The 25,118-nt window shown below is 39.8% G+C and overlaps 1 protein-coding gene across 1 annotated transcript in view; it reads left to right on the top strand.

Annotated features, from left to right (window-relative positions):
• The window catches only part of HEG1 (heart development protein with EGF like domains 1), a 69,498-nt gene that overhangs the window by 4,698 nt on the left and 39,682 nt on the right, over positions 1-25,118 (top strand). The window contains exons 2-11 of the mRNA XM_084860404.1: positions 1,951-2,286; positions 3,294-3,629; positions 7,350-7,436; positions 8,306-8,539; positions 9,891-10,211; positions 14,359-14,676; positions 17,721-18,044; positions 20,233-20,541; positions 21,064-21,387; positions 23,568-23,903. Of these exons, the coding sequence (XP_084716530.1) occupies positions 1,951-2,286; positions 3,294-3,629; positions 7,350-7,436; positions 8,306-8,539; positions 9,891-10,211; positions 14,359-14,676; positions 17,721-18,044; positions 20,233-20,541; positions 21,064-21,387; positions 23,568-23,903 (2,925 nt within the window). The remainder of the gene's footprint in view (positions 1-1,950; positions 2,287-3,293; positions 3,630-7,349; positions 7,437-8,305; positions 8,540-9,890; positions 10,212-14,358; positions 14,677-17,720; positions 18,045-20,232; positions 20,542-21,063; positions 21,388-23,567; positions 23,904-25,118) is intronic.

Here is a 25,118-nt window from a genome sequence, read left to right as displayed (position 1 = left end):
AAGTTTAAATAATTTTGTCCTAAATCTTGATGATTGCAGGCTAGCATTCCTCACTGCAAAAGTGCTCCAATGCATAGCTCATTCAGTTTACAGAAATTGCCACTTTGAAGTACTCACTATCCATGGGAAAATGTATGGTTTCTGAAACAGGATTGTGTCCCATCAGCTGAAGCATTTAAATTTAAAAACAATGCAGAAAGTTATATAGTATTACCCTTGCTGAAGCTCACAGCTAAAAGTAGATGGAGTTACAACAACAATTCCAGTTTTGTTCAACTCAGTAAACATTGCCAGAGGTGCCTGATGTCAGGGTGGAAACTGAGCCGATAGAACCCCAGAGCAGTTCTGATTCTGAGGAGGAACAGCAATCCGTGGGAGAGGAGCCAGCTCATCCCTCACAGGCACAGCAGCTGGCAGAGATTCCTTCTGCCAGCATTCCTGGGATAGATAGTGTCCCTGGCAGCGAGAGAGTGCTGGAGGGGGGCTTGCTGGATGCTTGACGCTGACGCAGGGAGCGACGACAGATGGAGGGCGCAGAAAGGAGGCGTAGCGCTCGTTTGGCGCACAAGCAACAGTCGCGTCCCATGGACCCAAGGGAAAGAGGGAGGATCTCTCCCTAGCCCATAAGTTCAGGGTCTTCCTGTGATTCTCCTTCAAACAGGGACCAACTGCCTAACCTGGAACATAGGCTACTCTGCTATCTTTCCCAGTGCTGTTCCTTGCTTAGTCGCTGGTGATTAGCATCTGAAAGAGTCATTAAGTTGTAAAAGGATTAAAGCCTTGAAAAGAATCCTTTTGTCTGTGTCTGGAGTTGGCTATTGGAATAGACTGTAAGAGGCAGCTGGGGCACCCCTGACACCTGCAACAATCGTGACAAGTTGTGTGAAGCAAATAGATACTGCCTTGTGGGTTTATTAGGTTCTACCACCACTCCCATCCTTGGGCCTCATGGAAGTGGGACAAGGGCAACATTTTTGGTATCTGGATACAGTGCCAAATATGTTACCTGCGCTGCTCTGTATTAAAGAGGATGGAAGCAGCACCAATACAATTGGATTAAATTATGTAAGCCACCTTGGGGATCCTTCTGGATTAAAAGGTGATGTAGAAATAAAATAAATATAGTATCTGCATATGTGCAGCACGGAATATGGAACCTGGTGCAACAAAGTTTGGTTTACTGAATACCCCCATTCCCCCTTTTTAATGAAGAAAAGCATGATTCCAGCCTTATAGTTGCAGAGTCGAATAACATGTATACCTATTTCTTGAAATATATGCCCAACGTAATCTTCTTGTCCTCTTTCTCTTCCTGTTTTCTGAAGTCCTTGTGCTATGTCCTTTCTAGCCCCAAAACGTTTGGTCAAACTAGATGTTACTTTAAGTGCACAATCCTATAGAGAAGGGGTGGGCAACTTGTAGCACTCCAGTTGTTTTGGCCTACAACTACCATAATCTTTCACCATTGTCAATGCTCACTAGGGCTGATGGGAGTTGTAGGCCAAAACATCTGGAGGGGCACAAGTTGCCCACCACTGCTGAAGAGGTTTACACGGAAGCAAGTCCCACCGTATTCAGTGTCCGACTGCATTAAAGCAAAGCAAATACAGCTCATAGGAAATTTCTAAGATCAGTTATATGGACATATGTATGATATGCGCTTTCTTTTGCTCTTATTCCTTCTGTACTGTTATATCAATTATTAACAGATATTTTTAAAATATTTCATAACAGCTATCTTACTGGAACCTATTCCAAATTTAGAGATTTCCTAGAAAGATTGTAAGCCACGACTTCTTTCCCAAGTGTTCATTATTTTTACCAGACTGGGGATGGGAAATTAATTGGTTTTCCATTAGGTGTATATGAATTTAATCATAGGAAGAAAAATTGTGATACGCTTTTAGCACATATGTATGGCATACCTAAATATTTACTGTTGTTTTTCAGATATAGAAGACAGCAGTCAGCTGAGGAGCAGCTCAAATACAGAAAGAAGTATTTCCAGTTCTCACACAGACAGTGCATCTATTTCAGATCCATCTGACAGAGGCGGAGAGAGGGCATTACGAACTCTAAGAGACATCAGCAGTTCACATAATGTAACTCAGATATTCACAACCTCTAGCAATGAAATCTCTAGCTCTTCAGACCTCAGTGATTCTTCTTATATGTTAACTTCACAACAGAACAGACAAATGGATTTGTTACCAGGGCACCCTTCTTTCACTGAGGATTTCATTGAGGCAGCAGTTCCACATTCCCAGGCTCCTTCAGAAATAAGAGGTAAAAGATGATCTCTTCTTTTCTTCCAGATTTCAGAGCAAAGTTTCCCTTGTCTGGTATGGAGATGAAAGCAAAATGTTAGGATTGATAGAAAAAAAGAAGAGAAAAAGAACAAATAGATTATAGCTGGAAGGACAAACTACTGATGCATTTAGGAATGAAGCTGACCAAAGCATGCAGGATTTATATAAGGGCAATTATGTCACTCTTTAAAGGAGTACCTTCATTTTTATTATACTGGGAAAAGTTAAAGCTCTCTGTGGTGGTGTTTGGTTTTTGAAAGATGCTACTGATGTCAAAATTACATTAACTGTTACTGATACTGTATGGAGCCACTTCCTGTATGACACAGGGAAATGTCTCCATAAAGTCACTTGCCAACCCCACCATATATATCAAGCATAATCCACCAGACACAAGGACATCAAAGAATCTCTGTAACAGCAGCCACTATAGCCCAAGCAGTGGCAGAACAGAAACAAAGTTCTAGGCAACCCTACACACAGGGGTTCAATCCCTTTCTATGATTTACACACACAACTAGCCACCCTTTTGACTGACCAACACGCAAAACATTTCAAGTTTGTCTCATTAGAAGGACTTTGATCCAGGACATCTTTGCCAAGTTTTCATTGGTTGGATCCAGATTTAGGAACCTGCATCTGGGTTGTTAGTAGTCGACTTTCTGAACCTCTGCTCTCCACACCAGGCCTTCCAGCCCCCTGCCCCCATTCTACACAGAGCATTGGGGAAAACTGCTGAATGGGATGGACTTATGGTTCAGGGAAAAGGGGAGATCCCCCCAAAGTGGGGGAGGTGCCTTCTGTGACCGGAGCTCTACTCACAGAAGATGCCTCCACACACTCTGGATCCAACCCGTTCTTTATATTAGACTACAGGGTAAAGTTAACTTGTTTTGGATTAGAACTGTATGAATGTAATTAAGGAAAGAAATGTCTCTCAGTACATGCAGGTGGCACACCTAATTTCCTACTATTGTGTTTTAGCTGTAGAAGACAGTGGTCAGCCATGGAGTAGCTCAAATACAGAGAGAAGTATTTCCAGTTCTCACACGGACAGTGCATCTTTTTCAGATCTATCTGACAGAGGTGGAGAGAAGACATTACGAACTCTAAGATACATCAGCAGTTCACATAATGTAACTCAGATATTCACAGCCTCTAGCAATGAAATCTCTAGCTCTTCAGACTTCAGTGATTCCTCTTATATGTTAACTTCACAACAGAACAGACAAATGGATTTGTCACCAGGGCACCCTTCTTTCACTGAGGATTTCATTGAGGCAGCAGTTCCACATTCTCAGGCTCCTTCAGGAATAAGAGGTAAAAGGTGATCTTTTCTTCCAGATTTCAGAGCAAAGTTTCCCTTGTCTGGTATAGAAATGAAAGCAAAATGTTAGGATTGATAGAAAAAAAGAAGAGAGAAAGAACAAATAGATTATAGCTGGAAGGACAAACTACTGATGCATTTGGGAATGAAGCTGACTAAAGCATGCAGGATTTATATAAGGGCAATTATGTCACTCTTTAAAGCAGTACCTTCATTTTTATTATGATCCCTAATCATAATTAACATCTATATCCCGCCCCATAGTACAAAAGCCCCTTTTAACACGCAGTGGACTGAATTGGATACGGCCCTTGATTCCTAGAAAATGAATTCCCACTCGCTATTATTATAGCAGTAGGAGATTTTAATGCTAGAATTGGAGGAAACAAAAATAAGTTAGCAGGCCACCTGAATATTGATGAAGAAGAATTGTTAGCTGTCTTTCCACAGAACTTGAGAGACAAGACTACTAATATAATTTTTTGGAGTTTCTGTTTAAAAGGAACTATTCAATCTTGAATGGCTCCTATCCAAAAGATACCCCAGGAAAGTTTACCTATTTATCAATAAGGGGACAAAGATTATGCCTGTGCTCCTCTGAATAAGATTAAAAACTTCATTAATTTTGAGGTCATGCCTATGGGCCATTGTGACCACCAGCTTCTAAGGTTCGAGTTCTTTAGAGAAGATGGAAGCCTCCAGATTTTTGCCTGTGAAGAGTTCCAGGCCAGTGTTGATCTACTTGGTCAAAGGAGGATTAAATGGAATAACATTACAGTGGATATAATAAATCGTACCCTCCTATCGGAACAGATGTTAATCTTTCATAATAATATACTACAATTAGATGTTACCTCAGCAAACACTGTACCTCTATATCAACATATAACGAGTATTCTAAAGCATAATTTGATCAGAGGCAAATGTAGAGCTTTCTGCAATCAATACCAGTTGCAATCATTAAGAAGCTATGCTAGGAAAATAAAGTCTAACCATTCCCCTAAAATAATTGAGACATTTGTGAATAAGAAAAAAGAATATAGGGAATTAATAAGAAATAAGAAAATGACATTTCAAAGACATCTCTGGCATAGCTTGGATACTGCTTTGAAGACAAAAGATATGTCAGCCTTTTGGAAGATCGTAAACAACAGCTTAAATGGTGATATATCAAATGTAAATCCACGAATATCAAAGACAGATTGGGAGAAACACTTCAGTGTTTTATTGAATGCCGATAGCTTGCAATTACATCTGCCTTTATGCGCCATCCTTGGCACTACAGATCCATGGCCCCCCGTATCTCATAAAGAGATAGAGTTATTAATTAATACAGTGCCAGCTAAAAAAGCCCCAGGAGAAGACTATGTCCCAGCAGAGGTAATCAAACATAACATCAAGTGGTGGCTGCCTATTTTGGCCAAATTGTTCGATCGTATAAACCTACTTGGGGAATTCCCAAAGGGTTGGAATACTTCTATTGTAATTCCGATCTTCAAAAAAGGAGACCATAATATCCCTTCCAATTATAGGCCAATTAGTCTTATTGCTATTGCAGCCAAATTATATGCTAGACACCTGCTGAACAAACTGGAGGATTGGGCCTTCATAAATAACATCCTTATAGAAGAACAAACTGGTTTTCGAGCAGGTTATTCAACAATGGACCATTGTTTTGTACTAGACCACCTGTTTAATAAGTACAAACATCTAAAAAAATCAAAATTGTATGTGGCATTTGTTGATTTCAAAGCAGCTTTTGACTCAATTAATAGGAACAGGTTATGGGCAAAACTGGCAGACTTAAATTTAGATCAACATCTCTTGATTCTATTACAACTGTTGCATGAAAACTCAAACATTCAGGTGAGATTTTCTACTGCTGGACACATGACAGATAAAGTCGTAGTATCTCGAGGAGTTAAACAGGGGTGTGTCCTGGCCCCTCTTCTCTTCAATCTATTCGTAAATGATATAGCTTTTGATTTGACTGCTGACTTCTATTTCCCAGTAAAATTAGAAGAAAGGAAATTGTCCTTTCTTCTTTATGCTAATGATCTGATTCTCATTTCATATACCTAGATAGGTTTACGGAGATTACTATCAGCACTGGCTGAATATTCCCATAAAAACCTACTATCTATAAATTATGGGAAAACCAAAGTCATGGTCTTTGGACATAGATCCCCATTACACAAATGGAGAATAAACACCCACCCTATTGAGCAAGTATCCTCGTATCGCTATCTGGGTGTTCTTTTTTCAGCTTCAGGAGGCTGGGACACTAATTTCAAATCCTTGAAATTAAAGACAAACCAACAACTAAACGGTTTACTGAAGTTTTGGCACACAAGGGAGGTTACCAAATCCACCCAATGTTAATTTTGTTGAAATCAAAACTTATCCCTCAGTTTGTATATGGAGGAGAGTTATGGGCTTTGAAGTCTTCCTATAATATGGAAATGTTCCAAAACAAATTGCTGAGATCAATTCTAGGTTTGACAAGGTGTATTCCTGCTTTATTTTTACGTTCAGAAACTGGTGTAATGCCAGTTAAATCTATCATGGTCATCAGGGCCTTTAATTATTGGCTCAAGATTTTTTTCTCTCCTTCAACTAGATTTCCTAAACTGTGCCTTTTAGAACAAATGAGAGCTAACGCATCAAACACATTATCCTGGTTTCAGAAATTAATTTATTACATTCATTATTATGGTTTTTCCTTTAAATATTTTACCACTTTGAATGTTGCCCATAGCAAAGAGGTTTTTAAGGAGAGGGTTTACATTGTTTCTATCCAAACGGATCTCTGTTCAGTGTCTAGTAGTAAGATAGCACCTTGGTTTGCAAGGACCAAGCTTAAATTTGAATGTGAACACTATCTGAGTTTAATTACAAACTCTTGTCTTAGATCCGCTCTCACACGATTGAAGATGGAGCAAATGAAAACAGCAGTTTTAGAAGGGCGTTTTAACAAGACTCCCTATGCCTCGAGACTCTGCCCTGCCATACTGGCAAAGTGGAAGATCTGCCTCATTACTTATTCTATTGCCCTATTTATTCCCAAATTCATTCTAAATATTTGCATCATTTTCTTGAAAAAAAGATCAGCTGCTCCGATTTAGACAGAATACACTTTTTGTTTACTTCCAAAAGAAAGTCTTATTGGCATTGGCCAATTTTGCTCTCACAGCCCAATCGCATAGAGCTAATTTTATGACCTTGTAGGAAATTAAAAATTAATATGATTTGTTTGATTTCTTTTATGTATGTTTTGTCTTTGTTATTATTTTGCCTGTTGTAACCTCTGGTTGAAACAATAAAAGCTATACTGGGAAAAGTTTAAGCTCTCTGGGGGTGTTTGGTTTTTGAAAGATATCGGCAGTAAAGATGGTACTGATGTCAAAGTTACATTGCCTATTACGGTGTCTTCGGATTAGAATACAAAACTATCAGATTAGAAATAGCAGTGATTATTGGAAAAAAAGCCAATTTTAGTCTCTTCTGATTCAATCAAAAAATGGATGGAAAAAATGAACGTTCCCTCCTTACAAAGTTTTAATCTGTATATTCATTGTTTTTATCCATCTGCACCCTTCCCTGAAATTAATATTTTCCATTATATCTGTATGAATATAATTATGGAAGACAATTTGTGATACTCTTTCAGCACATGCAGATGGCACATTCAGTTTCCTACTGTTGAGTTTCAGCTGTAGAAGATAGTCGTCAGAAGAGAAGTTGCTCAGCTACAGAGAGAATGGTTTCCAGTTCTCACATGGACAGTGCGTCTGTTTCAGGTTGCCAGCATGACATGATGGATTGCTTAGGAGCTAAACAAATCAGCGGTGAACCCATTGTTTGTTGTTCGGTTAACTGCTGGGTTGTTTAGTCCCTAAAACAACTCATTGGTTCAGGTTCACATGTCACTCTGACAACTTCTGATTGCTCTGATCAGAGATTGTTTAAAGGAAAAGGAAGCAGTTGCATCCCCGCAAATCATGGATTATTTAACCCACAATTTGCCACCAAATGCCACCATGACATGCAAACAGACCTATAGTGAAATTAAGACTAAAATGAATAGTACTAATCCTTTCTGGTATGAGTATTTTCTAATTAAGACTTATCTGTACTTTTTTCAGAGTGAATATGTCTTTATAAAAGAAATACAGAATATAGTCCAAATTGATGGAAATCAAATTTGGGGATTTAACATATACCAAGGATAATGTATACTTCAGAGAGAAAGTGTTGATCTCATATATGATAGCACCTGATAAAGTTATTTCTGCTGGGTACTGGAGACAAACCAAATCTCCAGCTCTTAAGGGCATGGCTTGATGAAGTATGGCAAAATGAGCATCTTACATAGAAGGGAAAGAAAAAAAGAGTTGCATTCTTCTGTTTCAAATGTGATGACCTTTATTAATACAAATTAATATGTTGCCATGTTTGCTTAAAAAAATGAACGGCTTCTGGAAAATTTACCTTTCCTCATTGTAAAATTACGGAAGTCAATTTGCGTTACTCTTTCAACACAGGCAGATGGCATGCCTAATTTCCTACTGTTGTGTTTCAGTTGTAGAAGACAGTAGTCAGAGGAGAAGCAGCTCAAATGCAGAGAGAACGTTTTCCAGTTCTCGCATGGACAGTGCATCTGTTTCAGGTCTATCTGAAAGAGATGAAGAGAAGACTCTACCAACGCTAAGAGACAACAGCAGTTCTCATAATGCAACACAGATGTCCACAACGGCTAATTCTAAAATCCCCAGTTCTACAGATTTTGCTGATTCTTATGCGTGGACTGCAGAACAGACCAAGCAAATGAATTTGTCACCAGAAGATGCTGATTTCACTGAAACAGCGATTATACATTCTCAAGCTCCTTCAGAAATGACAGGTAAAGAATTAAGATCTCCTCATGTGTTCCAGATTTCAGAGCACAGTTTTGCCTGGTGTAGCGATAAAACCAAGGCCCCATCTACATGAGCCTTTTACTCCAGGGTGGTTGCGAGTCGGGGTCCCTCGGGGCAGACGACAGAGTCACCACTTTGCAGCCATCCATGGTTTTCTTCTGGAAAATGTGGATTTCCAAGGATGAGGTTTGCTGTGATGTTTTTCGTTTTCTGCGGGTTTTCCCGTGGTTGTGAGCTGTCTGTCCCTTCCCCAAACTGACTTTGCATTTTGCAGTGTGTGTGTTGTAGGCGTGTGTAGTTCTTGCGGCACTCTGTGACTCCCTTTTACTCTCCCGTCCCTTCGCAGCTGCACAGTTACAGAGGCACAGAGAGGCGTTTTCATTAAGTTAATCACACTTTTGCAAATTTTTGCAGCTTCGTATCTTCGCAATGGTTGCTTTTGTACTCAGTGCCCAGGGCCGGGGGCGGGGGGGCGGAGGGGAGGACCAGCTTTGCTCCGGCCACCATTTCGGAGCAGTGGGTAGGCATGTACCACTCATACTTGTGAGTGTGAACTGTTGCGAGAGTCTCATGCTCAGGCTGTTTCCATGCCAAACAGATGGCATGGAAATGAAGGAGCACAGAACCCACTTTTTACCTAATGAGGGACGGAAAGACACAATAGAACCTCTAAAATACAAAACAGCCACCGAAGTGTTGCACCCCCATGCTCACAGGACTGCACAGCTGCGCATTAAGGTCTAATGACAAAAAAAGGCGATGGCGGAGTCTGTTAGGGAAGCTTGCAGTAAATTGCGAGTGTATCCCAGCAGAAGCTAATTCGAAGCTGAAATGCTGCACAGTTGTGATGGAGTGAAGGGTGAAAGCGGTGCCATGTAGATGGGGCCCAAAACATTAGGAATTAATAGGGAAAAAGAAGAGAAAAAGAACAGATAGATAATATCTAGAAGGGCAAACTACTAAGACATTTGGGGATGAAACTGACTAAAATGTGCAGGATTTATAAAAATTATATATCACTCTTTAACTAAGTTTCTTCATTTTTATAAGAGTGGGGAAAATAAAGCTGTATGTGGTGTTGATTGATTTCTGAAGGCTATGGGCAGTAAAGATGGCACTGATGTCCAATTTAAGTTTTCTATTTCAGTCTTCGCTGATTTGACAAAAAATGATGGGAAAATTAGAATTTTCTCATAAAATCTTCATCTGAGGATTCCTTCTTTTTATCCATCCACAGCCCTCCCCCCGCGCTCCACAAATCAATGTTTTCCATTAGATCTGTATGACTATAATTATGGAAGAAAATTTGTGATGCTGTATTTTGTGTTTCAGCAGTAGAAGACAGTGGTGAGATGAGAAGCAGCTCAAATACAGGGAGAACTTTTTCCAGTTCTCACATGGACAGTGCGTCTGTTTCAGGTCTACCTGACAGAGATGAAGAGAAGACCCTACAAACTCTAAGGGTCATCAGCAGTTCTCATAATGCAACACAAATGTCCACCACAGTGAATTCTAAACCGCACAGCTCTACAGACTTTGCTGATTCTTCTTTTGAGTGGACCACAGTACAGACCAAACAAATTAATCTGGCACCAGAAGACACTGATTTCACTGAGACAGCAATCACACATTCTCCAGCTCCTTCAGAAATAACAGGTAAAGAATTAAGATCATTTACTCATTAAGATCTCTTTGTCATAGAGACTCTTTTTCACAGAGATCTACATGCCACCGCCTCTTCCCTCCTGTTTGCACTAACCACGGCAATCCTTGACAGCTTTTGACAGCCTCAGCTAAGGGGAAAGGTGCGAAAAAGGAGGTGGTTTGTACCTCTCTTTGAAGCACACATGCTGGGGACTTGGACAAGTGGAGATTCCTAGCAGGGCACCCCCAAGGGTCGGGGCAATACTTACAGCCTTGGGATCACCCTGCTAAGGGGGTGATCTGCACCCCCTTTCCCCAGCTGTCACCTGTCAAAGGCTGTAAAATGAGCCTATATACAGTCCCGTCTTGTCAGTTACCTTGCATGTTTGACAGCTGAAACATTTGAGGTACCAGACAAGGCAAGCCTATTTATTTTGGACCGTCGGACTTGCACACTTGTGCAACTCTGACAATCCAACCCAAAAAATAATTTAAAATATGTGGGGACATTTGCTCACATTACCGGCTCCAATTTGCACAAATGTGCGGGGGGTTGTTTTTTTTTTAAAGCCGGGGTCACGGTTCCTGCAGCAAGGAGGACTTGGCACTAAACAAGACGGGTTCTGCCTCCTAGTCCCCTGGGATAGCTGCTGGGGCTGGCAGAAGGACCGAGGGGGATGGAGGAGGAGGACAACCCACGGGGAGCCCGATCATCTGCCAGGTTCGGTGTGGGCTGTTCGGATGACAGGTCACACTGCGTGGCTTATTTCGCAGGGTGGGTTGTCGTGTCGTGTGAACTCAGCCACGGTCTGGGTGCCACTGATGTGCATTCATAGTGCCCGCTGGGGTGGGAAATCTGAAAACAGTACTGCTGATCGACATGGAGCTGATCCAGTAGAGCTGTCTAAAAGGTCTCAGTTCTGAATTTTCCACTACAGATTCATCTTCACTCTTCCCTGAGTCTTGTAGGCATCATTGAGCAGACAAGATCAGCAGCTCCTGGTGGAGGAGGGTGTTGGAGGTGTTTGGGCAGCAGTGATGTAAAGTCCTCTCCCCAGTCTCATTGTTGCTGTTGTTGCCTAGCTGGGCCCACAATGGCCACAGCGGAATAGCCCTCCCCCCGCCCTGGAAACACCCAGGCCTTTGTATCCAGATTGGGCAGGGGCTTCTCATGGGGGCAGTGGCTATTAACAGGATCGGAAGGATGTTCTGTTCTGTTGCGATCATCAGAAGCAGAGATGAGAAATTAGGATTGCTAATTGCTTTGAGCCAATCCAGAGATGAAACAGAGCTCTGTACTTTGGATTGGGGACATGTCCCTCATTGTGACCCCTACTCTGCTTACATTCAGATGGTAAAATCTACATTTTAACTGTAGTAATTTAACTTATGAGTGCTTCCACTGATTAAAACTACTAGCCTAATCATGAGATATTGCCAGTACAGACATGATGAGAAAAAGGGTAGTGAATACCTCACACAATTCAAGGGAGCATATTCAGCCATAATGAGGTATTAGATTAGTAGGCTGAGATTTAGACTGGGTTTGGTAAGGTGAAGAGTAGGTGGAAACGATGGTGTATTCTTTGATAAGTTCAGGCAAAGAGATTCTTATTCAGACACGGTTTTGGTCCTTAAGCTGACTTGTCTGTTGCTGAAAGAGGTCTTAACTGATGGGTGTTATTTATTTCTGAATTTCTGTGTGTGTTTTAACAAATGTGCGTTTATATTTTAATTATGATTGTGTGTTTTATTTTGGGTTTTATTGTTGTGAACACCATTTGGGATGGAAAGGCGGGATAGACATATAATAATAATTTTAAAAATACATGATTCTGTGCACCCCAAGAAAAGCATCCAGATCGTGAACTTTTTATCTTTTTTTTTTAATGCCAGTGCAGATAAATCTAAAGTAATAAAGAAATAATGTTTGATATGTAATGGTGCTCCGGAGGATTTTCCACGTTTAAAAAAAAAAATGAATAAGAATGACATGGGAATTACTACTGAAAAGTATAAATTAATAAGAATAATGATAATAGGCTGTAATCCTAAACACGGTTACAGGGGAGTAACATTGGCGCATGCACTGTGCTGTTAATTTATGTGCATTGCGTTAGTCAGAGATGAAACAGAGCTCTCTGCTTTTAATTTGAGACATGTCCCTGGTTGTGACCCATACTCTGGTTAAATTCACATGGTAAGATCTACTTTTTAACTGTAGTAATTTAACTTATGGGTGCTTGCACTGATTAATCTACACCAGGGAACACTGATTTCACTAAACCCTATTCTCATGCCCCTTCAGAAATAACAGGTAAAAGATGAAGACCTTCTCGTATGTTCCAGATTTTGGAGCATCATTATGCTTTTCTGGTGTAAAGATAAAGCCAAAATGTTAGGAATGGATATAAAAAAGAAGAGCAAAAAGAGAAAGTAGACAAGTTATAGCTTGAAAAAAGTAACAACTAAGGCATTTGCGGATAGAGCTGATTACAAATGTGCAGGATTTATATAAGAAGATGAATTACTCTTTAAAGAAGTATTTTCATTGGTGGAACAGTGGTGAAAGTTAGGGCTATCTGTGTTACTTGTTTTTATTTTAAATGATAGCATTAGTACATATGGTATTAATGTCAAAGTTACATGTCGTATTACAATTTATTCTGATTGGATTACAAAGTGCTCAGATTAAATAACAACAGTGACTATTGGGGAAGTGATGTCTTTTTTTTTACTGGATAAAAGCACAAGTAATTCAATATAAGAAAAAGGGGTAGCTCTTCTTTTCCTCATATTAAGAGTATAATATCACTTCAGTAATATTAACTAGATAGTATAATGGATTCCTGATTGACATTCTGAACTGTTAATTGATTTGTAATGGAATAAGCAGTTGTTGGCGCCCCCCTATCAGCATCATTATGGGTAAATGATAATAGATGTCTGAAAGAAGTTAAAAACTGGCTGTTGGTTTAGAATATGGGATACATAGTAAATTCATTTGAACCTGCCAAAATCTCCAATAGCTTCAGTAATACATTATTCTGATTTTATTATGGCAAGGACAATGTAGCATCTTTAAAAAGAGAGGTGATATTTAATATTATTAACATGCTTTATTGTATTATCAACAAGCATTAGTTGTTGATAATATGGTTCCTGTATACAGAGAAATTAAGACTAAAATGAATGGTACACTAATCCTCCCTAGCATAGTATGAGTATTTCCAAATTAGGACATAGTTCTACTCTTTTTGAGAGAAAACATGTGTTTAAGAATCTTAACATCTTTTCTGGGCAAGCCTGTGGTCGCAGCAAGTTGGCAACCAGCCTCTGCTAAGTCAGAAGAAAACGGAACCATTCCAAATTACACAAAATACAGCCAGTCCAACAGCCACTCCCTCGGCGTCCATGGCAACGTCACCAAATCCCACCGGTCATGAAGTGGCATACTGATACTGCCCCCATGTTTGGAGCCACGTCCTGTATGACACAGGGAAATGTCTCCATAAAGTCACTTGCCAACCCACCGTATATATCAAGCCCAATCCACCAGCCACAAGGACATGAGAGAACCTCTGTAGCAGCAGCCACTATAGCCCAAGCAGTGGCAGAACAGAAACAAAGTTCTAGGCAACCCTACACACAGGGGTTCAATCCCTTTCTATGATTTACACACACAACTAGCCACTCTTTTGACTGACCAATACACAAAACATTTCAAGTTTGTCTCATTAGAAGGACTTTGATCCAGGACATCTTTGCCAAGTTTTCATTGGTTGGATCCAGATTTAGGAACCTGCATCTGGGTTGTTAGAAGTCGACTTTCTGAACCTCTGCTCTCCACACCAGGCCTTCCAGCCCCCTGCCCCCATTCTACACAGAGCATTGGGGAAAACTGCTGAATGGGGTGGACTTGTGGTTCAGTGGAAAGGGGAAATCCCCCCAAAGTGGGGGAGGCACCTTCTGTGACCAGAGCTCCATTCACAGAAGATGCCTCCACACACTCTGGATCCAACCCGATCTTTATATTAGACTACAGGGTAAAGTTAACTTGGTTTGGATTAGAACAGTATGAATGTAATTATGGAAAGAAATGTCTCTCAGTACATGCAGGTGGCACACCTAATTTCCTACTATTGTATTTTAACTGTAGAAGACAGTGGTCAGCCGCGGAGTAGCTCAAATAAAGAGAGAAGTATTTCCAGTTCTCACACGGACAGTGCATCTATTTCAGATCTATCTGACAGAGGTGGAGAGAGGACATTACGAACTCTAAGAGACATCAGCAGTTCACATAATGTAACTCAGATATTCACAACCTCTAGCAATGAAATCTCTAGCTCTTCAGACCTCAGTGATTCTTCTTATATGTTAACTTTACGACAGAAAGGACGAATGGATTTGTTACCAGAGGACCCTGATTTCACTGAGGCAGCAGTTACACTTTCCCAGGCTCCTTCAGAAACCACAGGTAAAGGATGAAGATCTCTTCTTTTGTTTCAGATTTCAGAGCACTTGTCTGGTATAGAGATAAAACCAAAATGTTAGGAATGCATATTAAAAAAGAAGAGAAAAAGAACAGATAGATTATAGCTAGAAAGACAAACTACTAACTGATTTCAGGATAAAGCTGACTGATGACATGTGGAATTTATATAAGGTCCTTCTTTAAAATAAGTATTTTCATTTTTTTTTAACTGTTGGGAAATTTAAAGCAATATGTGGGGGGGGGGTTGTTTTTTTTTTAAGGATATCAGCAGTACTGATTCCACAATTAAATTTCCTATTTCAGTCTTGTCTGATTTGCTTAAAAAATGGCCAGATTAATAAATGGCAGGGATTGATGGGAAAATAATTCATTTCATTTCATTTATTACATTTCTTTACTGTAATGTAATTACAGTACATTAATTACTGTATATAATAGCTGAAGCTGTCTGGGCAGTTTACAAAGATTAAAAACCTTAAAAATACAATATTGTACATACTATAAAAACTGTTGACATGCAAACATATAAATAGAGGGAATGTACACAAACACACACACACAGGTATATGTATATGTATGTATATATAAACAATTTTAACAATCAGCAGTCAACAAAATCATGTATCCTATGTTGGCTTTGTGCTAGCAGAAGCCACTTCCACAAGGATGTGCACACGATTTTCACCCAATTTTTGCTGTCTCCCTGCCATCTACTACAGCCCTCCATGTCATATCCTATATTGTTCTAGAGGTACTCCACTCCTCAAGATTTGCTTTTGGGGACGGACGGACAGGGGTGCATGGGGGGGGAGATTGGTGAAAATCGGGTGACCTGTGTTGCATCTGCAGGGGTTTTCTGCTAGCACAAAGCCTCCGCTGGATACAATCCAGTGACTGGAAAAATACATTTTGGATTTAAAAAACACAAGAATTCAAGATGAGAAAAACAGGTAGTCGTTCTTTTGCTAATATTAGAGTATACTATTCCAATTGTTTTATCTGGATGGTATATTGGATTAATAATTCAGTATTTCATTTGTTTGTAATAGAACAAACAATTATTGGTGCTCCCCACCAGCATTATTATGAGTACAATATAATAGATGTCTGAAAGAAGTTCAGCAACTTTCTCAAATTTGTTTAGGTTTACGGTTTCCATTTATAGTGAAAGTAAGACTAAAATGAATGGCATTAATCCTCCCTGGTATGAGTATTTCCTAATTAGAACACATTCATACTCCTTTTTTTGGAGAGTGGATGTGTCTTTAAGAACCTTAACCAATTTTGAATATTTGATTACTGTTAATAATATCAATGTATTGTCGACAGTCTACCAAGTTTTCTGGAATATGACTATGAACTGAACATCTTAAAAATGATATGGTGGAAGATATTAGTGAGAATATGGCTATGCATATTTGTGGAGCATTTGAAATTTGTTGTTGTTGTTCAGTCGTTAAGTCGTGTCGGACTCTTCCTGACCCCATGGACCATAGCACGCCAGGTCTTTGTCCTCCGCTCTCTCCCGGAGTGTGCTCAAGTTCATATTCATTGCATCGGTGATGCTATCTAGCCATCTCATCCTCTGCCGTCCCCTTCTCCTTTTGCCTTCAATCTTTCCAAGCATCAGGGTCTTTTCCAGGGAGTTTTCTCTTTTCATTAGGTGGCCAAAATATTGGAGCTTCAGCTTCAGTATCTGTCCTTCCAATGAGCAGTCAGGGTTGATTTCCTTTAGGATTGACTGATTTGACCTCCTTGCAGTCCAGGGGACTTGTAAGAGCCTTCTCCAGCACCACAGTTCGAAAGCATCAATTCTTCGGCGCTCAGCCTTCCTTATAGTCCAGCTCTCACAGCCATACATTACTACTGGGAAAACCATAGCTTTGATTATACGGACCTTTGTCGACAAGGTGATGTCTGTGCTTCTTACTATGCTGTCTAGGTTTGCCATAGCTTTCCTCCCAAGGAGCAAGCGTCTTTTAATTTAGTGCTCATTAAATATGGATGTTAAGAGAGAAATGTTTTAAGACACTATCCAGGAGTTATATCACTTCACACTTCTTAAATAAAATAAATAAATAATATATATTCCAACTTGCTGAAAATATAACAATATCATTACATTTTTCGATTTATATCAAAGATAAAGTACATTTCAGAGATAAAGCATTGGTCTCATATATGTGTTTGTCTGATGTGAAGAAAAAATTAGAATTTTAGGATTGAATATAAAAAAGAAAAGAAAAAGAGCAGGTAGGCTATAGCTGGAATGACAAACTACTGTGGCATTTGGGGATGAAGTGGACTAAAAATGTATTAAATTTATTTGAACCTGCAAAACTTTCCAGTAGCCTCAGTAATATATGAACCTGAATGTAGTGTTCACCAAGGAAAATGTAAGACATAATGTCAGTGTAACTTAGTCAGGATCCCATACAGTCTCAGCACAAAAGTTGGAAAGAAAATACAAGCACTTCAAAAACCCGAAGAACTCCTCTCCTGCAGCACCCAAGGCAACATCGCTGAGTCCCACAATTCACAGTGTAGCAAACTGATAATGTCCCAAGTCAGCCAGGCCTGCATGGAGCCACTTCGTATACAGCATGGGGGAAAGGCCTCCACGATGTCACCTAATCCCACTGCATATACAAAGGGCAACCCATAGACCCAAGCCACTGTTGTACAGGCAGTAAGAGAAAAAAAACTAAAGTTTAGGCATCCCTAAACAAAGAGGTCCGATCGCTTTCTATTCCCAATCCTGAGCCATTTCCATTCTAATCCCAAACCATTCACACACACAAATAACCACAGTTTTGTCTGACCAATCTACAAAACATTTCAAGTGTTTCTTATTAAAATAATTTTAATCCATGATATCTTTGCCAGGTTTTCATTGTTTTCAATAGACTGAATAGAAAATCAACTTGTTTGTTATTAGATCTGTATGAATGTAATTACTGGAAGAAATGTGATACTGTCTCAGTGCATGCAGATGGCACATCTAATTTCCTACTGTTGTATTTAAGCTGTAGAAGCCAGTGGTCAGCTAAGGATCAGCTCCAATACAGAGAAAAGTATTTCCAGTTCTCACACGGACCGCGCATCTATTCCAGGTCTACCTGACAGAGGTGGAGAGAGGACATTACGAACTCTAAGAGACATCGGTAGTTCATATAACGTAACTCAAATATTCACAACCTCTGGCAATGGAATCTCTAGCTCTTCAGATCTCAGTGATTCTTCTTATGTGTCAACTCCAGGACAGAACAGACAAATGGATTTATCATCAGGGAATCCTGATTTCATTGAGGCAGCAGTTACACTTTTCCAGGCTCCTTCAGAAACAACAGGTAAAGGATGAAGTTTTCCTCTTTTAATCCAGATTTCAGAGCATGGTTTCACTTGCCTTGTGTAGTGATAAAACCAAAATGTTAGGAGTGAATATTTTAAAAGGCAATAAAGAACAGAGTATAGCTAGAAGAACAGTACTAAGGGATTTGAGGATAAAGCTGATCAAAACATCTGGAACATATATAAAAATAACATCTCTCTTTAAAAGTAGTATTTTCATTTTTATAACAATGGGGAAAATTAAAGCATTATGTTGTGTTACTTTGGTTTGTTTATGAAGGATATCAGCAGTACATGGTACTGATGTCAAAGTTACATTGACTATTTCAGTCTCTTCTGATTAGATTTAAAAACAGTCAGATTAATAAATGGCAGAGATTGAATAATATGAGGTTGTGAAAATAATGGGTTGCATCTAATGGCAATTTCATTCTAATGGAAAGCACAGACATTTCAGATGATTTTTGCTGGTCTTCCTCTCCATAGATCAGCCCTCTATGCCATAACTCATATTGTTCTGGAGGTTCCACACTCCTGAGGAGCTGCGTTTCAGGGGGCTAAGGTAGGTAAGGGGGATCAGCAAAAATCAGGTGTCCTGCCTTGCATGTGCAGAAGCACTTCTTGCCAGCATAAAAATCACCATTTGATACAATCAAGTGGCTGGAAAAACAAAAAGAAAAAAATCTGGATAAATCATACTAGTAATTCAAGATGAGAAAAAGAGAGAGTCTTTATTTTTCTAATACTAGAGCATAATATCACTTCGATTTTGTTAAGTGGATGATGTACTGGATTAATAATTCAGAATCTCATTTGTATGTCATGGAATAAACAATTGTTGGTGCTCCCCTATCAGCATTAATGGGCACTATCCAATACTGCTGCTACACTCCCACTAGATCTGTTGTGCGTGCGGGACACACCACTTGTGCGACAGAAAGTTAGTGATTCAAAAAGCAATCCTAGAAACCAGCGGAAATTTTTTGGATCCAGACAGATGGGCAAAGGGTCCTCTTGCAAACTCTGCTGACCTGCCCCATTTCAGAAACGCGTGGTTCTGCTTGTTTCTGGCTACTCCTCGAAGCGCTAGCTTCCCATTGCACTAGCAGTAGGTCCCACTAGCAGGCAGAAAGGACTGAATACTGCCCAATGAGTAGTATCACAGTGGCAAATCGTGGGTTATTTAACCTATGATCGGAGATTGTTTAAAGGAGATGAAAGCAGCTAGTGCTCAGTGTGCATCCCTGCAGATCATGGGTTAATTAACCCACAATTTACCACCAAATGCCACCATGATATGCAAACAGCCCCATAGTGAAATTAAGACTAAAATGAATGTTACTAATCCTTCCTGTTATGAGTATTTTCTAATTAATACTTATTTGTACTCTTTTTTCAGAGAGTGAATATGTCTTTAAGAACCTTAACAAATTTTGAGTAATTGAGTACTGTTAATATTAGCAACATATTTTCAAAGATCTATAAATTTTTCCTGGAATATGAATGTGAGTTTGAATGTTAAATAATATATAGTAAATTGGGCTAAGATATTGGTGAGACTATGCCTATGCATATTTTGTAAAAAAAAAAAGAAAAAAGTTTAAAAATGGGGCAGTTGTTTCTAATTAAATATGGATGTTAGAGATACCTGTTTTTATTTATTTAGAACATATGTAGACCCCCCCTCCACTTGATATAGAAATAAAAACATTTTTAAAAATCTATCCAGGTGTTTTATCACTCAACAAATCCTAAATAAAATAAATAAAAAATATAGTCCAAATTGATGGAAATCAAGTTCTGGGATTTAACATATATCAAGGATAAAGTATACTTCAGAGAGGAAGTGTTGATCTCATATATGATAGCACCTGATAAAGTTATTTCTGCCGGGTACTGGAGACAAGCCAAATCTACAGCTCTTAAGGGCATGGCTTGATGCAGTATGGCAAAACATAGAAGGGAAAGAAAAGAAAAAAGAGTTGAATTCTTCTATTTAAAATGTGATGACTTCTATTAATACAAATTAATATTTTGCCATGTTCGCTGGAAAAAAATGAACGGTGTCTGGAAAATCTAACTTTTCCTCATTGTAAAATTATGGAAGTCAATCTGTGATATTCTTTCAGCACAGGCAGATGGTAGACCTAATTTCCTATTGTTGTGTTTCAGCTGTAGAAGAAAGAGGCCAGAGGAGAAGCAGCTCAAATACAGAGAGAACGTTTTCTAGTTCTCACATGGACAGTGCGTCTGTTTCAGGTCTACCTGACAGAGATGAAGAGAAGACCCTACAAACTCTAAGAGACATCAGCAGTTCCCATAGCGCAACACAGATGTCCACAATGGCTAATTCTAAAATCCCCAGTTCTACAGATTTTGCTGATTCTTCTTATGTGTGGACTGCAGAACAGACCAAGCGAATGAATTTGTCACCAGAAGACACTGATTTCACTGAAACAGCAATTACACATTCTCAAGCTCCTTCAGAAATGACAGGTAAAGAATTAAGATCTCCTCATGTGTTCCAGATTTCAGAGCATACATTCGCTTGCCTGGTGTAGGGCTAAAACCAAAACATTAGGAATTAATAGAGGAAAAGAAGAGAAAAAGAACAGATAAATAATATCTAGAAGGGCGAACTACTAAGACATTTGGGGATGAAGCTGACTAAAATGTGCAGGCTTTATAAAAATTATATATCACTCTTTAACTAAGTTTCTTCATTGTTATAAGAGTGGGGAAAATAAAGCTGTATGTGGTGTTGATTGATTTCTGAAGGCTGTGGGCAGTAACGATGGCACTGATGTCCAATTTAAGTTTTCTATTTCAATCTTTGCTGATTCGACAACAAATGATGGAAAAATTAGCATTTTCTCATCATAAAATGTTCCTCTAAGGATTCCTTCTTTTTATCCATTTGCAGCCCTCCCCCTGTGCCCCACAAATCATTGTTTTCCATTAGATCTGTATGACTGTAATTATGGAAGAAGATTTGTGACGCTGTATTTTGTGTTTCAGCAGTAGAAGACAGTGGTGAGATGAGAAGCAGCTCAAATACAGAGAGAACATTTTCCAGTTCTCACATGGACAGTGCATCTGTTTCAGGTCTACCTGACAGAGATGAAGAGAAGACCCTACAAACTCTAAGGGTCATCAGCAGTTCTCATAATGCAACACAAATGTCCACCACAGTGAATTCTAAACTGCACAGCTCGACAGACTTTGCTGATTCTTCTTTTGAGTGGACCACAGTACAGACTAAACAAATTAATCTGGCACCAGAAGACACTGATTTCACTGAGACAGCAGTCACACATTCTCCAGCTCCTTCAGAAATAACAGGTAAAGAATTAAGATCATTTACTCATTAAGATCTCTTTGTCATAGAGACTCTTTTTCACAGAGATCTACATGCCACCGCCTCTTCCCTCCTGTTTGCACTAACCACGGCAATCCTTGACAGCTTTTGACAGCCTCAGCTAAGGGGAAAGGTGCGAAAAAGGAGGTGGTTTGTACCTCTCTTTGAAGCACACATGCTGGGGACTTGGACAAGTGGAGATTCCTAGCAGGGCACCCCCAAGGGTCGGGGCAATACTTACAGCCTTGGGATCACCCTGCTAAGGGGGTGATCTGCACCCCCTTTCCCCAGCTGTCACCTGTCAAAGGCTGTAAAATGAGCCTATATACAGTCCCGTCTTGTCAGTTACCTTGCATGTTTGACAGCTGAAACATTTGAGGTACCAGACAAGGCAAGCCTATTTATTTTGGACCGTCGGACTTGCACACTTGTGCAACTCTGACAATCCAACCCCAAAAATAATTTAAAATATGTGGGGACATTTGCTCACATTACCGGCTCCAATTTGCACAAATGTGCGGGGGGTTGGTTTTTTTTTAAAGCCGGGGTCACGGTTCCTGCGGCAAGGAGGACTTGGCACTAAACAAGACGGGTTCTGCCTCCTAGTCCCCTGGGATAGCTGCTGGGGCTGGCAGAAGGACCGAGGGGGATGGAGGAGGAGAACAACCCACGGGGAGCCCGATCATCTGCCAGGTTCGGTGTGGGCTGTTCGGATGACAGGTCACACTGCGTGGCTTATTTCGCAGGGTGGGTTGTCGTGTCGTGTGAACTCAGCCACGGTCTGGGTGCCACTGATGTGTATTCATAGTGCCCGCTGGGGTGGGAAATCTGAAAACAGTACTGCTGATCGACATGGAGCTGATCCAGTAGAGCTGTCTAAAAGGTCTCAGTTCTGAATTTTCCACTACAGATTCATCTTCACTCTTCCCTGAGTCTTGTAGGCATCATTGAGCAGACAAGATCAGCAGCTCCTGGTGGAGGAGGGTGTTGGAGGTGTTTGGGCAGCAGTGATGTAAAGTCCTCTCCCCAGTCTCATTGTTGCTGTTGTTGCCTAGCTGGGCCCACAATGGCCACAGCGGAATAGCCCTCCCCCCGCCCTGGAAACACCCAGGCCTTTGTATCCAGATTGGGCAGGGGCTTCTCATGGGGGCAGTGGCTATTAACAGGATCGGAAGGATGTTCTGTTCTGTTGCGATCATCAGAAGCAGAGATGAGAAATTAGGATTGCTAATTGCTTTGAGCCAATCCAGAGATGAAACAGAGCTCTGTACTTTGGATTGGGGACATGTCCCTCATTGTGACCCCTACTCTGCTTACATTCAGATGGTAAAATCTACATTTTAACTGTAGTAATTTAACTTATGAGTGCTTCCACTGATTAAAACTACTAGCCTAATCATGAGATATTGCCAGTACAGACATGATGAGAAATAGGGTAGTGAATACCTCACACAATTCAAGGGAACGTATTCAGCCATAATGAGGTATTAGATTAGAAGGTTGAGATTTAGACTGGGTTTGGTAAGGTGAAGAGTAGGTGGAAACGATGGTGTATTCTTTGCAGGCAAAGAGATTCTTATTCAGACAGGGTTTTGGTCCTTAAGCTGACTTGTCTGTTGCTGAAAGAGGTCTTAACTGATGGGTGTTATTTATTTCTGAATTTCTGTGTGTGTTTTAACAAATGTGCGTTTATATTTTAATTATGATTGTGTATTTTATTTTGTGTTTTATTGTTGTGAGCACCATTTGTGATGGAAAGGCGGGTTATACATATGATTATAATAATAATAATAAAAAATACATGATTCTGTGCACCCCAAGAAAAGCATCCAGATCGTGAACTTTTTATCTTTTTTTTTTAATGCCAGTGCAGATAAATCTAAAGAAATAAAGAAATAATGTTTGATATGTAATGGTGCTCCGGAGGATTTTCCACGTTTAAAAAAAAAAAATGAATGAGAATGACATGGGAATTACTACTGAAAAGTATAAATTAATAAGAATAATGATAATAGGCTGTAATCCTAAACACGGTTACAGGGGAGTAACATTGGGGTATACTTCTGAGTAAGGAAAGATGCACTGTGCTGTTAATGTATGTGCATTGCATTATTCTGAACTTGTAATGCATACAAAGATATCCTTCTTGTTTGTTCTCATCTAGATGTAAGGAGTAGCCAGCATACTTTTAGTCACCTCAACGTAGAAAAAAGGGCCACTCAGACTGATAGTACGTTCTCTACTGTCACACTCATCAGGGGAGGAGATGGCACGTTGGTATCCTTAACTAACATGAGCAAATCCACAGACGCAATAGAGCTCTCGACATTTGATTTGGAAAATATCCGTTCTTCAGTTTTAACATCATCTGGTACAGCACAAACTGGAAAGGAAAGTTTCTCATCTACAGAGATGGATTTTACGGAATCTTTAAAAGAGCTTTTACTTACATATTCATCCAAAACTTCTGTTTATTCATCTTCTACAATAGATTTTTCAAGTGAGTTTTTCCATTTTTGGTAATGCGTTAGTTAAAGATCTGCTAGAGACCCAGCCATTCATTCATTTCCTGTCTGTTGGTCTCGCTGTTTAGTTTCTCTCCATTTCTGCTCTGTTACATTTTTTAAAAGTAGAAGTCTATTTTCAGTGGCTAATACACCTTCACACGACAGCCATGTAAATAGAACTTTGTTCTTTCAGGGCAACTCCATGCTTTATGTGACAAAGTATTTCATATACAGTTCTGTTTCCTGTGACAAACATGAAATCTGGACAACATAGACAGGTTTATATGTATGTATTTTTAAACACACAGTTGCTATATATGCAAGAAACTACCTGCCATAGATCTGCCGTTCGGTACAACAGTTCCCGCTGCCGAAGAGACAAGCCCTTTTTATATTGGGCAATTGTGTGTCTCTTTTACAATGTGAACTGCAGTGGAGTAAACAGAAAACAATTCTCTGGCTTTTCATATGATTGTTTCTTGGTACTTCCTTCTTTGTACTGTAACTTTGAAAACTTCTTTATTATGATTTATGAAATTACACACTGTAAAATATTGCTTACTGTGAACAAGTGAAACAGGTGAGGCATTTCTGATTCTATAGCTAGAAAATAGCTGTAGCTACTGTAAAACAGTTCAGATACCCGCTGACTATAGATGTTGCTGTCTGGTTTCCGCAAACCAACAAATTCTAATATTTTCATTTAGAAACAAAATCCGTGCCAGCATGCATGCAACTTTAATCTTATGAAAAGATTCCAACTACATGCATCTTCATGGAATCTACAGAATATTGGCAGATGTGTTAAAACTCATGTGGGTTCCCATTTCTAGATCCATCATGCACTGGGTGCCATCCAGAGACAGGCATGCTTTAAATCTCAGTGCAGTCAAAATAATCTAAGCATATATCACAGGGTAGACAACTTGCGGCCCTCCAGATGTTTTGGCCTACAACTCCCATGATCCTTCACCATTGGCTATGCTGGCTAGGGCTGATGCAAGGTATAGGCCAAAACATCTGAAGGGCCACAAGTTGCCCACTGTTGCTATATAAGTGCTGAAGTCCACATCAACAGCATCTTACTCTGGCTTATGCACAGATACATATGCTGTGTGGCATTAGCTGGATGTCTTTCAGGATTGGTTGTTGTATTATGCCTCTTCATCTATGCTGTAATGCATAAAAGTATTGTAAGAAGTGATGCT

The sequence above is a fragment of the Heloderma suspectum genome, chromosome 1 (genome assembly GCF_057233095.1).
Source record: "Heloderma suspectum isolate Gila_16-S chromosome 1, 16-S_ref, whole genome shotgun sequence".
Taxonomy (NCBI): domain Eukaryota; kingdom Metazoa; phylum Chordata; class Lepidosauria; order Squamata; family Helodermatidae; genus Heloderma; species Heloderma suspectum.
This window is presented reverse-complemented; position numbering and strand designations above follow the sequence as displayed.